The 13,894-nt window shown below is 31.9% G+C and overlaps 1 protein-coding gene across 5 annotated transcripts; it reads right to left on the bottom strand.

Moving 5' to 3' along the window:
- Positions 1-785: 785 nt before the first annotated feature.
- Positions 786-13,685, bottom strand: LOC139523680 (uncharacterized). Of its 5 annotated transcripts, none has more exons than XM_071317881.1 (11): positions 13,603-13,685; positions 13,124-13,276; positions 10,662-10,757; positions 10,093-10,137; positions 8,818-8,931; positions 7,783-7,827; positions 6,259-6,300; positions 5,354-5,467; positions 4,544-4,597; positions 3,827-3,940; positions 786-849 (listed from the first exon to the last, which is right to left on the bottom strand). In XM_071317881.1, exons 1-11 carry the CDS (start codon positions 13,649-13,651, stop codon positions 833-835), a joined length of 843 nt encoding a protein of 280 aa, XP_071173982.1. In that variant the 5' UTR covers positions 13,652-13,685; the 3' UTR covers positions 786-832. The 5 variants fall into 5 exon arrangements, with proteins under 5 accessions (XP_071173982.1, XP_071173981.1, XP_071173983.1 ...); XM_071317880.1 differs by having other exon boundaries at positions 13,124-13,279; positions 13,603-13,675; XM_071317882.1 differs by lacking the exon at positions 5,354-5,467 and having other exon boundaries at positions 13,124-13,279; positions 13,603-13,675.
- Positions 13,686-13,894: the final 209 nt, after the last annotated feature.

The raw sequence follows: 13,894 nt of genomic DNA, 5'->3' as shown, positions 1-13,894 counted from the left end.
CAGATTTATCTGTGTCGGTAGTATCTTTAATTTCAAATTCACTTGGATATATTAAATGTAAGTGATCACTGAATCTATTGTTTTTAAGAGAGAGTACACTATCAATATACCGAAAGGTGAAATTAAAAGACTGGGCTAATTTCTTTTCTCCTTTCTGAACAAGCCTTTGGATAAATTCTGCTTCATAGGAATATAAAACAAATCTGCAAGTAGAGGCGTCGCGTGCATTTGGTACCTATTTAAAAAGACGATCAAATTTTTTTGAACATAGTTAATATAAATAAATGTTTAAGTGAAGGCACCCGTGTTCAGATCACTCCCGGTTTTTGGTGGGCTTCGTGTTGGTCAGTTTAGTTTTGTATAATTTGGATTTCTTTTAACAGTTATTCACTTTTTGCCATGGATTTGTCAATTTGTTTTTGATAATTGAGTTTGAATAAATTTCAATATACCGAAAGGTGAAATTAAAAGACTGGGCTAATTTCTTTTCTCCTTTCTGAACAAGCCTTTGGATAAATTCTGCTTCATAGGAATATAAAACAAATTTGCGAGTAGAGGTGTCTTTTGACAGTTTTTCACTTTTTGCCATGGATTTGTCAATTTGTTTTTGATAATTGAGTTTGAATAAATATTTGGCATTTTGTCAGTAGAGCTGTTTTTTTTACGGAAGTCTGATATAAATATTTGTTTTCCCCAGCACTTCCAAGAAATTAAAAAAAATAACCAAAGTAGAACAAATTATTCAGATATAGAAAGGGTGTTTGAAAGTTCAATAAAAGGGTAGCCCATTTTAAAGAACAATTTATTTTATGATTGGTAAACATAACCGCTATCATGGTGCAAGTTGAGCTGAAAAAGCAAAAGGATAAATATCATACAAACACATCAAATTAATATACACGCTGAACTCTTAAAGTTTTAAAAGGCACAGTTTATATACTATACCAACCAACTTATATTCGCGAATAATAACCAGGGCCATAATTTATATGGAGTTAAAATCATGCATTATTTTATAGCACCGGTTATTAATTTGATCAACAAGGTGATTAATCATAATTGCAGAGTGTGTTCGATATATAAATCTGGTGAATATCGCTGAACGGTACCCAACTCCTTTGCACACGTAAAAATCTCCTACCCATTTTGTAGCTCGGGATTTTCCTGTGTCTCATTCGCGGGCATAATAAAAATCCTCGCCATATCAGACTGAGGAGCAAATTCCGAGGTTGATTGAAACTGGACCACTGGTTCTGATGTTGCGCTAAATTAAATGGTTAACAACTAGAAGAATCGTCATAACTTGTGCATAGACTAACCAACTTGTTAATAATGTAAGTATAACTGTCAATTTTATGTCAAGAGCCGAGGTTCCATGACACCTCAATTTGTAGAAATAATTTATATAATAATAACCGGTCCTGATCAGTGTCGAGTGATTTTTTCTAGTAATTTCCAAAAGACAGCCTGTACGTTGTCGCTTGTTTTTGAAGTCTGATAAAGCTAAACAAATAAAACTTTCAGTATAAACAAACAGTGTTACTTTATATTAATTTGAATTTTATGATCAAACTTCAGTAATAAATTACATGTGAATTTTCAGTTTAAAGTTTGTAAAATGTGTCTGTGAAGCGAAGTTAAAACAGCTCGATTTGAACAGACAAAAAAAGCAGGATAAACCACAAAAAATGCTCAAGTTGGCAATGTCAGGGAGTCTTTCATTCCAAGTTCGCAAATTGTTTCACTAAAACTTAGTAAAAATGGCTGTTGAAGTCATAAAGCAGTATAAAGCGTAAATAATATTACTTTACACCTACTCTTACTCTGAATTATAAAATTGAGAATGAAAATGGGGAATGTGTCAAAGAAACAACAACCCGACCATAGAGCAGACAACTGTATTCAATATTTTTAGACGCTTAATTATTGAAATGTCACAAAATACTAACAAGTGGTGGATTCTGGGGAGGTACATTGCATACAGGGAAAAAACCCGAAAAAAATTTCCAACGACTGTATCTGTTTTACTGTCTGTACTGCCTATTGAAAAGTAAATATAGCACAATAAATAAACTTTAGTTTCTTGTGTACAATTTGGAAATTAGTATGGCGTTCATTATCACTGGACTAGTATATATTTGTTTAGGGGCCAGCTGAAGGACGCCTCCGGGTGCGGGAATTTCTCGCTACATTGAAGACCTGTTGGTGACCCTCTGCTGTTGTTTTTTATTTGGTCGGGTTGTTGTCTCTTTGACACATTCCCCATTTCCATTCTCAATTTTATTTCGAAACACTGAATCAGAGACACTTTGAATTAATACTACAAATAAGCCTAGTCGATGAGTGAAGAGTCATACTTGTGTTGATTCTTTGACATTTAAATAGCAACCATTCAGTATATATATATAGCCGGAGATTATTGTCCACAAACCGGTCTCTCTAATTCGGCGGAGGACATTTTAACGCATACATAGGATATTTGAGTGAAAAAAATCTGACGTTTTAGCGCCAAAGTAGAACCCATTTTTGTGTCTGATTTTTAACCCATTTTAAGGTCAATTAGAATTGTCAATATAAAAAAAGATGTGGTATGATTGCCAATGAGACAACTCTCACCAAGAGACCAAAATGACACAGTAATTAACAACAAGGGTATTCGTACGACCTTCAACAATGAGCAAATCCCATACCGCATCGTCAGCTATAAAAGGTCCCAAAATGACCATGTAAAATAATTCAAACGAGAAAATGCTCATTTTAGCGAGATATTTTTTAATACAATATAAAATATAATACATAAAAAGAATTAATGGACTTAAGACAGCACAATATCAAACATATTTATATGTCCATTAAGATATACAGCACTAAATGCCTAAAAGATTTAATTAAAAGTTCGTTCTAGCCTGGAATGTATATCATATAGAACGTACGTAATGGGCTATCATGGATGAAACCTTAGTATAATACTGCTGAATGTCTCTTTATCTTCTCTATTTGTTTTGGTGCATATGCGTCTAAACTTCGTATTTTTTATATGGTGTTGTTTGCAATTTTATAATAATATCAAGAAAAACGCAAATAGCTGGATGAGAACTATAATATTGCTCATTAAAATGGGCAACGAAAGACTGTGGACCATTATTTGTTCGCTTTGAACTACACTGTACTTCTGCTCAAAGCTTAGTGAGTATTGTTTAACCAGGTAGGTTTTCGCTACAATGGACTATCGAAAATACAGGTGAACGGATTAATCCGGCTCTAAAATGGGTTCTAATGTCGGCGCTCAAATTTCCACTAGTAGTTCAAAATCCGACACATCCGAAGGCGACCAATGGGTCTTCAATGTAGCGAGAAACTCCTCTTGTTTATTTTATCAATTGGAAGCGTCGCACGTCGCGCAAGGATTCACATTTAAAGTTATAATGATGTTGAAGTCGACGAATTTCTAAAGACACAATTTAAAAAAAGGTTGACAGTATACCTAATAATTACATAAATATTAATTGTCAGCCCTGTCAAAGAGTTTCGTTTATATTTCATTTTTTTTATGTAGATTGTTTAATTTTTCTTCAAGTATTTTGCTTGCAGTGAGCTCGAGTGATTGATACTAAACCTAGTTTATATTGCATGCACTGATCTGAATTAACCCAAGTGATATGTCCTAACATACTGTGCTGGTACCTCTACAAATTGTTCATATGATTCTCTTATATCATGCATGTATTTTTATAAGTTAGACTATCATTATCAATTGTCACATAATTATATGATTAATTTTTTCAACCCGATGCAAGCATATATAGGAATTTGAAACATCTCTTACCACAAAACCTGCAAGTTTTAGCACAATTGTGTTTTGCCCAGTCAGCATATGGATCAAGGCAAGCATAACGACCATATTGTTTACAACTACTAATCCGATCTTCACAGGTTACGGCTTAAATAAATAATAATAATAAGTACTTTGACTCGTTTTAAATAACTTTGTAGTGAAATAGATGTTCCTTCATTATGTTCGTTAGTTATGTTTAATAATTAGTTCAACATTTGACCTCCCATTCGATCGAATTGTAATTTTGGCTCCTTAAAGTTTGCCAGAATATCTCTGAGGTAGTCATGATAAAAACAAATGAAGATCCTTGTTGGGACTGCCTCAACCAAATAGCTTGTAGTTCGAGCTTGTAGTTCAGTGGTTGTCGTTGATTCATGTTTATCATATTTTCGACAATTATTTCTTAAGTTAGGGTGTTAGTTTTCAATTGGATTGATTCATATCGGCTTGAAGACCACTATGCGATTGTTTATAATTGCTTATATCCATTCCATTGAATGTTAATGGATAAATGTCAATCATTGTCAGTTATATACCACGTCTTCTCCTTTTTGTAAAGCTTGACGCTTGAAATTTGTTATTTGTAATCAACAGTTAAACGGGTGATAAGTTTTGTCTTCTTTTCGATATTGTTACTTTTAAACATAAGTAAACTACTCTCACACTAATCTTAAATAAAGATCAAAAGTAAATTTCATTATTACGTACTGGCGACTGTTCCAACGTTTGTATTTGTATTACTGCCTGTACTGCCTACACTGCCTATTAAAAAGTAAATTAATCACAAAAAGTAAACCTTCGATGCACCGAATCTAACATAAACTCATCATAGATACCAGCATTCAATTGTGTGTTAACACCAGACGCGCGTTTCTTCTACCAAATACTCATCATTGACGCTCGAATCCAAAAAAGTTAAAAAGGCAAAAAAAAAACCAACCAAAATTCCTAAACGTTTTGCCAAATACAGATAAGGTGATCTATTCCACGGGAAGACAGCTTAATCCGAGTATTTCAATTTGAATTAATGCTACACTTGAGCCCAGTCGATGAGTGAAGAGTCCGTTATTTATTTACGTTGCATACTTGTGTTGATTGATTCTTTGACATTGACACAACATGTATGATTCATATATAGAAGGAGTTACTTATAATATCAATAACTGAAATACCCCACGTTTGAAGTCTGCAAATTATAAATGAAATTATAGCGTGTTATTTTCAGATGAAACGTTTTGGTCCAAAGATTACTGGCTTTGTGACTATACATACATCTTTTGTTCTTCATATCTATTCGCTCCTCAAATGGTTATCTTTTTTTTGTTAAAAAATATTGAATTGTATCTTTTTTAATGATAATAGCTTAGAGCAATGATTGGCTTTCAGCAAAATAATATCAAATATTTCTTTTAAAAAATCTTAAATATTTAAGATAAGCCACTTTGTTGCATACGAACATATCTCGGGCGAAATTTATTTTAAAACTTGACAAGGTTGGACAATATAAAGTTTTCTTACCGCAAAGGTCACAATACTTAGGGCAATGGTTTTTAGCCCAATCAAGATAGGGTTCACGACAAACACTCAGATCGAAGGCATTGCAGTTAGATACCAAATCCGTGCAATTACCATCTAAAATAAGTTTGCAAATAATACGAAGTTATGAACTAGCAGTTGAAAGAAACACTTAATATGTGAAAACATCAATCTCTGAAAAGAAAATCGATAATGTATATAGATATGCAAAACACAACCTGCCTAAATTAATACCAGTGTAGGTATAACTAATACCGCCACAATCTGTATACGCCTTATTTAATAACCTTCAATTCAATGTTGATTTTGGTTACTTTTTGTTTTTCTTCATTTTCGTTTTGTTAATTAAAAAATTAGACTGTTATGTATTTTTGTTTGCATTGTTGAAGGCCGTTCTTGAACCAATGTGCAACTGTATCTATGCCATGCTTTTCTATTGTAATTAATGTCCCATTTACACTCATCTAGTTTAATATTATTGTATTACAGTGCTAAACGATTTCCATATTTATTCATTTCAAATATGGTTTGAACGCGATAGCCGTTACAGTCCAAAACTCAGAAAATGTTACAGGTTTTGTTTACTTGTAAACAAGATTCTATGGATAACTAATTATACAGATAACATCTCCTGAATTGAAATTATCCCAATTAAATGCATTTAGTTACTAGTATTTCTTATCTACATGTCTTATCAATCGATTTTTCCATGGCTGCATTTTTAATTTTTAATTTTTGTATTTATTCGAAGAGTGTTGTGTCTTGCTTGCAGGTATTTTATAAGATACGTTTAACGGTAAATTTGTTTTTTGACTTTAGATAAGAATGGTTGAAAATGATATTATTATCAATATGTACTAAAACAAAATTACTTCAATTGCACTCACTGTTGGGAATTCCAGTGCCGCCTGGTCCTGGACCGCCATACCCTAAAAATAAATTATTCTCTGTTCAACTACATTTTTTGTAATATGGTATTTTTGTTGTTTCTTTGCTTTTATATTCATAGGAAGCAGAATTTATCCAAGGGCTTGTACAGAAAGGAGAAAAGAAACTAGTTCAGTCTTTTAGTTTTACCTTTCGGTATATTGTTGATGTACTGTCTCTTAATAATAATAGATTCAGTGATCACTTACACATGTTACATTCGTTTTTGATGCGTTTTGTTATTTGATTTTGCCATGTGATTATGGACTTTCCGAATTGATTTTCCTCTAAGTTCAGTATTTTTGTGATTTAACTTTTTAATATATCCAAGTGAACTTGAAATTAAAGATTCTACCGAAACAGATAAATCTGCTTCATATTTAAACCTTTTTCTCGAAATGACTACTGATGGTAGGTTGAATACTAAAATTAATGACAAACGCGATGATTTTAATCTTCCTATAGTCAATTTTCCATTTATGTATAGCAACATCCCAGTGGCACCAGCATATGGAGTAAAGTTGCTAAGACAGGGCTATGAACCAATCAAATTAAGGTCATCACTCAAGAAATTTGACTGTCGCCATCACGAGCTGATTGGCCATTATATTGGAAATCATATCTGATATTCTTCCTCAGTCATAATAACCTTCCATCATTACCGAACTGAAAAAAAGAAATAACACTTCGGGTGCCGTATACGGTACAGGAAATGCTTACCTATTCCGGGGCACCTGATTTCACTCCCGGTTTTTAGCGGAGTTCGTGTTGTTTCTTAATTATTTTTTATAACTGTTGATGTAAATGTCCTTTGGTTTTGTGAGTCTTTGTTTACTCCTTGGTTTTGATTGTTATTGTCCTACTCTAATTTACAATTGATGTAGCGGAGGAGTTTTGTGTTTTTTTTTTAATATAATAGTTTTATGTTTTATTACTGATGTAAAACTTTCTATTAGTTTATTTTCAATGTTGGTTTATCATGTGATGAAATCATTTTCTAATAGATAAGATAAACATTAAAAATAAAAAATTTCTAGCATTTTTTTCAAATGAACAACATATGTTATTGGCTTTTGTTATTATTTACAAACTACATACCAGTAATTATAACATGAACACATGAAGAGAAATTTGAATATTAATAAAAAAAAATGTATCTTCTGTTTCTATGTATTGTCATTAATAAACTATAACTGAATCCTTGCACAGCCCTTCAATTTTGTTTTTATCAAACCTTTAATCAATAACGTCCCTAATCAAATAAAAAAGACATTAATTCGTGTCTTTATATAAATGTACGGTTTCTTTTTAATATACCATTTCACTAAAATACTTGATTTGATTTTAAAAAAACGAATTAAATTTCTACTTAGATTATTTTCAAAACTAAATATTGAATTCCATACTTTTGACGGATATGACATACAGCCCTTTTTATATCATTTATTTACGAAATTTGAACACTAGTATTCAGTATAACATACCTGTTACTATTACGGAAGAATTGGTTTTGCTGCCTGTGTTGCTCACTAAAAAGTAAATATTATAAGTTATATGGTTCGCTACTGACCCCCTACGGATCCATAGAGGGTTATTAAAATCAATAGGGGGTGAGGCCGGTGAGGTTGAAAAATAAGCAATGAAACACAACAACATCAATAGATCACGTCACCATTAACGCGTCATGAACCCCTATGAAATCTACAAACCCCCTACGGTCTCATAGGGAGTCACCACGTGATAAGTTACCCGCGGTGCGATAAAACATTATAGGTAACATTAGCAAACCTTTTATTTGGATATGGGTTGAACATGTACTCAGCGTTGAAGAAAATTAAATGTCAAAAAATGTAAAATGAAACAAAGCGATAACCATAAAAGACCCTTTCGTTGGATGCTACGAGTTACTATAAAAACATCCACATAAAGGTAAAATAATCATTTACATATTTTCCAAATCTATGACACGGAATCAAATAGACCCAAAAAATCTTCATCACACTACAACATGTGCATGTTAGTCTCTCTCTATATATACATATATATCTTCATCTATATAACATCTCATTAATATTGGCAATCTCTGTTTGATATCTAGACGATGTATTACTAGCCACATTTATAGGCCTAAAAGGGGGACGAAAGATACCAGAGTCTGAGGGCGGTCAAACTCAAAAATCGAAAATAAACTGACAATGCCATGGCTTTAAAAAAGAAAAAGACAAACAGACAAACAATAGTACACATGACACAACATAGACAACTAAAGAATAAGCAAAACGAACCCCACCAAAAACTGGTGGTGATCGCAGGTGCTCCGGAGTGTTTAGCAGATCCTGCACCACATGTGGCACCCGTCGTGTTGCTCATGTTATAACAAATCCGGTAAATAGTGTAGCTAGGTAAGTCACACATCGGTCAACCAATGTTCAATAAATTCATTTTATTGCATAAGGACATATCTCGGCGAGATATATTTTTCAAAATTGTTAAAGTTGGACAATTCAAAGTTTTCTTACCGCAAAAGTTACAATATTTAGGGCAATGATGTTCAGCCCAACCGACATAGGGTTCTTGACAAAATCTTCGAGGGTATTCCTTGCAGTTAGATACCAAATCCATGCAATTGCTATCTAAAATGAGTTGGCAAATAATACGGTTATGAACTATCCATTTGAAAAAAAAACTTATTATGTGAGTACAACCATCTTTTTTTTTTTTTTTTATAATGTATTTATATGGAAAACACAACCTGTTTAAACTTATAGCATGTGTAGGTATAATTAATAATGCCACAATATGTGTACGCTATACAAGTTGGTTGCTTTTGGTTACTGTTTTTTCTATTTTATTTTCGTTTTGTTAATGTAAAAATCAGACTGTCATTAGTTTTTGTTTGCATTATATACTGTTTGCCTGGTGGGCATTTATATCTGTTCCCTAGGAGAAGACTTTATAAGTTTGATTAACTTGTGTCTCATCCCTTTTGCACATTTACGCAAATAAAATATGTTTAAACTAAATCTGTTCCCTCGTTGTTGAAGGCCGCTCTTGGACCAATTTGCAGTTAAATCCATGCCATTCTTGTCTATTGTAAAAAAGTTCTTACTTGCAATCATCTAGTTTAGTACTACTTTATTACAGTGGTTAACGATTCCATGTTTATTCATTTCATATAATCATTTTACGCAATAGCCATAATAGTCCAAAACTCAGAACATGTTAAACATCCTGTTAATTCACACACTATACATTCTATATATGGATATATACTTTAACAGATATTACTCGATTTATTTCACTTGACTGGGCGGAGTTTAACCAGTTCGCTCATAATAAACCAGTCCATTTATAGATAGGTGTTTTAGGACAAACTCATCGATGACGTGTCCAGTCATTGTTTTGTAAATTTCTTTGATGACACTGATAGGTGATTAGAAATCAGTAATAATTATAACGGCAATAATCCGTATCACACACATCTTCAAATAGACTGCCCTATGCAAAATAAAATGTAAGCTCTGCCCGATCAGTTGAAATAACATTGGTAATAACAGCATCTTAATTCAAATGAACCCAATTACATGCATTTAGTTTGTAAATTGCTTATCATACGATTTGTCTATTCCAGTATGTTTTTTGTTATATTTAATTGAAGAGTGTCGTGTCTTGGTTGAAAGTATTTTATTAAATACTTAGAAGGTAAATTTGGTTTTGAATCTTAGATAAGTATGATTAAAAATGATATTATAATCAACATGTACTAAACAACACTTCATTTAAAATACACTCACTGTTGACCATCCCAGTGCCACCTGGCCCAGAACCTGCGCCATACCCTAAAAGTGAATTATTTTCTTTTGATCTAGTATGACATTTATCATTGTTTATTTTCATATACATGTATTATTGAGGTAGTGTGATGTCTAAACAGTTTTTTTCTGTATAATTTTATTTTTATTTTCTAATTCCAAATGTTTATTATTCTATTTTGAATGTATTTGTATGTGTTATGAAATCACATATTTAATGGGAAAGGTAAACAATTAACACAATTTTCAATTGAACAACATTTTATTTGGATTTTCTAATCATTGACAAACCGCATTCTTAAATATGAACACCTTGAAAGAAATTTGTTTATGTATTAATTTGCATTCTGTTTTTCTTTCATTCCACTCATGGAATATAAATGAAGCCAGGTGCAGCACTTCGTTTTCAAAAGTCCTAATTCTAATATCAAAAACCATCCATGTCATAACATAAATGCACGATTTCCCTTTGATGTACCTTTTCGTTAAACAAAATAATTTTGAAGACTAAATGTTGATTTCCATTTTTTTTATGAATATTGTATACTTACCACATGTTCCACACGTAACTGGACAGAATTTTTTAAGCGAAGGAAATCCACAAACATTTTTGTTGCAGTTAAAGACATGATCATCATGACAAGAGTCTGGAATCAAACCACAAAGACAATACTTAATCGTTATCTAATTTTACACATTAACAGCTTCAAAAAAGGGAATTGAGACAAACATATTACTAAAATAACTCATCATAGATACCTGAACTAAATTTGTATATATATAGGTCAATAGTAGCAAACTTTAGTGATAGACTTTTCTAGGGAATATGTAACTAGATTATTCTTTCTGAAAACCAATTCTCTACTAGCAAATCACCTCCTAAACAATCAGTTAACCAGAAAAGTTGCTTGTTACCCCGATTTTGTTTTTTTGTCCATAGATTTACGAGTACCATTGATAACTGTTTACAGGGTTGACATAATTTCTAGTTCCAGTTGTCCACATATTTGACAAACGATATATGAATAAATATGCGTGACTGGTCGGCATACATTTTTCTTTTTGACACTAGTGGTTAACTGTTATATTATATAAAACCGATGGTTGTTGTTATTCTAAAGATTGATCTTACCCCTTATTAGATGACAAATATACACAATTATAAACATGTTGATAACAGCGTTAACGTTGTCTTGTGTTTACTTTCAAATAACCAAAGTATCACTAGAATTTCAGATACGTATTCAATCGAAAATTATCTCATACGAAAAAAAAACCCACCAAAACACTGTTTAAAATATATTGGAGGAATGTCGTGTCGCCCATTAATCTCTTTTTAAAGCAATTTTGCACTTGGAGAAGGATTTCGTGTGCTTATAGCTATATATAGAGAGAAAACAATAAATTGTGTATTTATTAAACGAGTCAAAAGATGTAAACGAATGTGACTTACCGAATAAGACTTTTTACTTTTATTTGTGACATTTTTACCTATTGTGTTTGTTTGTTTTTTTCACGCTTCATTATCAATATTATTAAATTTGATTCGAATGTTGTACAAGTGAGAGGTTACGCGATATCAAACCAGGTTCAATCCACCATTTTCTACATTTGAAAATGCCTGTACCAAGTTAGGAATATGACAGTTGTCCATTCCTTTGATATGTTTTATCCTTTAATTTTGCCATTTGATTAGGGACTTTCCGTTTTAAATTTTCCTCGAAGTTCAGTATTTTTGTGATTTTACATTTTTTGTTCTGGTATTGAAATTCATAATGAATTTAATGAAATGTCAATGTATTTGTAACATGAGTCTTTTGGCCGTATTTTTGTTGGAAGTCATATGCTTTCTTTTGACTCAAGGTTCCATAAGGAGGAGTAACCTTTATCAATGAACAGTTTTATTTGATAACATTTGGCGTCCGACGTCCGTAAACTCTAAAATTTTAACTTTTCAACTTTTTACTGGAGGTCCACGTAAAAGGGGCACTAGCTACGTGATATAGAAAAAGAGAGAAGATATAAGAATATATGTTTGTTTTTGTTCTAATCATGTATGAAAGTAAAATCATTTTATAGTGAAATACAAATTCGGTTTTAACAGCCAGTTTGGTTCAGTTTGATCAAAACAAAAGAAGACACATTGTTAATGAGTTGTTCACGTGCAAGTGAATTACTCGACTTCATTTAATCCGTGATTATGGATACTTCAATTGAGCCTCTTAGCTAGAGATGAACTATGAATCAGTAAAATGTAAAGAATGTCAACATTATATAAATAAAACAAGGATAAACCACGTGACTGACTAATTTAATATGTAACTCATCTTTATTTAGGTAAAATAGATTATTAAGATATTGTGTTAACCTTTAATATGAAATCAAGCAAACCTATCAAAACCCAATTGAACGAATGTGCTTTCTATTTACAACTATGTTAATGTTTCTAACCAGATAAATAACCATCGGCAGTCTACGGAAGGTCACCGTGATGTTTAATAAGATTGCGTCTAGACTCAATTACACACGAAATAATGATACAAAACCTCGAGATTATGCATGGTATATTGTTTCTTTTAGATTTTTTAAAATTTGGATATACGTTTTAGTATGTCATTAGTTGAATATGCGAATTTGAGTTAAAGCGATGAACACGAATTGTACATCTTTTGCCTCCTTAAAGGATCAATATAGTAAACTGTTATTTTTTCTATTGTTGCATACGATAAAAAGATCATGAAATTTCATTTTTCATTTCAGATATATCATAAACCTCGGTCGCTCCTGGTCTAATAAAACATCGAATATGATAAATGTCATGTAATTATTTGATAATAACACAACCTTGTTCACCTGAATAAGTAAAGTAGGAGAGGCAAGTTCGTGTTCATTTTGGAAACATCAATGACATTTTATATCAAACTCACACATTGTTGTTAATGACATATTCAATCAAAAACAAAATGTTGTTGTTGATAATATGTATGTTTAAATGGCTAACTTAATATTTTACATGTTTTAGTACTGCAAACCCCACAGGTCACAGGACAGTATTTCCTCATGTTGGTATCACTACACACATGACTATCTTTACAGTTGACAAAAGTAGCGTCCACGCAATTTGATGATGTAGTTGTTAATGGAGCTAGCGACATGGCTTCCGATCCTACTAAACAATTACAAGTGATCAATTATATTTAATAAGGTGTCACAGACTTCAATATTATATGTTTTGTCGTAAAATTGCAATAGTCCGAATTTCAGAAACAAGCATAAATAAATCGACGAAAGTGCGTTGAACGCTTTGTTATTTTATGTTCCTTTGGTATCTTTTAAACTTGCCTCTTTTTTTCCATGTGATGCATTGAAAAAGATACTTCAGAAATAAAAAAAAGATTCATTGTTAATCAAATTATTCAGCAGGTTAAGAGAGTCAATGTGAGTAGAAAGTAATGTGTTGATGTTAATCGGAACAAAATTAAAAGCACATACCATCAGCTGTTAAAAAATAAAGTGCAGCAAATAATAAAATGGACGCCATCGCTGCACACGTAGGTTTAATATGATGTCGTGGTATGTAGATTGATAAAATTTCTTATCTTTGATGACGCAAATTGAAATATACAGATGTATGAAATCATAACATAGATAGGAAGTTACGTAGATACAAGACTGTTTTGGTGTTGAACAAATGAATAAAAGGATTATTATAAATCAGCTTTTTTACCACACTTATGGTCGTAAGAGACATAAAAGTTCGTAAAAATAACTTTGAAGAGTGGAA

The sequence above is a fragment of the Mytilus edulis genome, chromosome 5, assembly GCF_963676685.1.
Source record: "Mytilus edulis chromosome 5, xbMytEdul2.2, whole genome shotgun sequence".
Lineage (NCBI taxonomy): Eukaryota > Metazoa > Mollusca > Bivalvia > Mytilida > Mytilidae > Mytilus > Mytilus edulis.
Note: the sequence above shows the minus strand (reverse complement) of the source record. Positions and strands in the feature narration are given on the sequence as shown.

What these genes read in the sequence shown, in the direction of transcription:
- LOC139523680 (XM_071317880.1), bottom strand. Translation starts at nt 13,651, where the DNA reads ATGGCGTCCATTTTATTATTTGCTGCACTTTATTTTTTAACAGCTGAT. An exon ending in GGTTTGCAGTACTAAAACAT is followed by an intron (nt 10,758 to 13,123) that starts GTAAAATATTAA and finishes GTTTGATTCCAG; the next exon opens with ACTCTTGTCATGATGATCAT. An exon ending in AGTTACGTGTGGAACATGTG is followed by an intron (nt 10,138 to 10,661) that starts GTAAGTATACAA and finishes ATTCACTTTTAG; the next exon opens with GGTATGGCGCAGGTTCTGGG.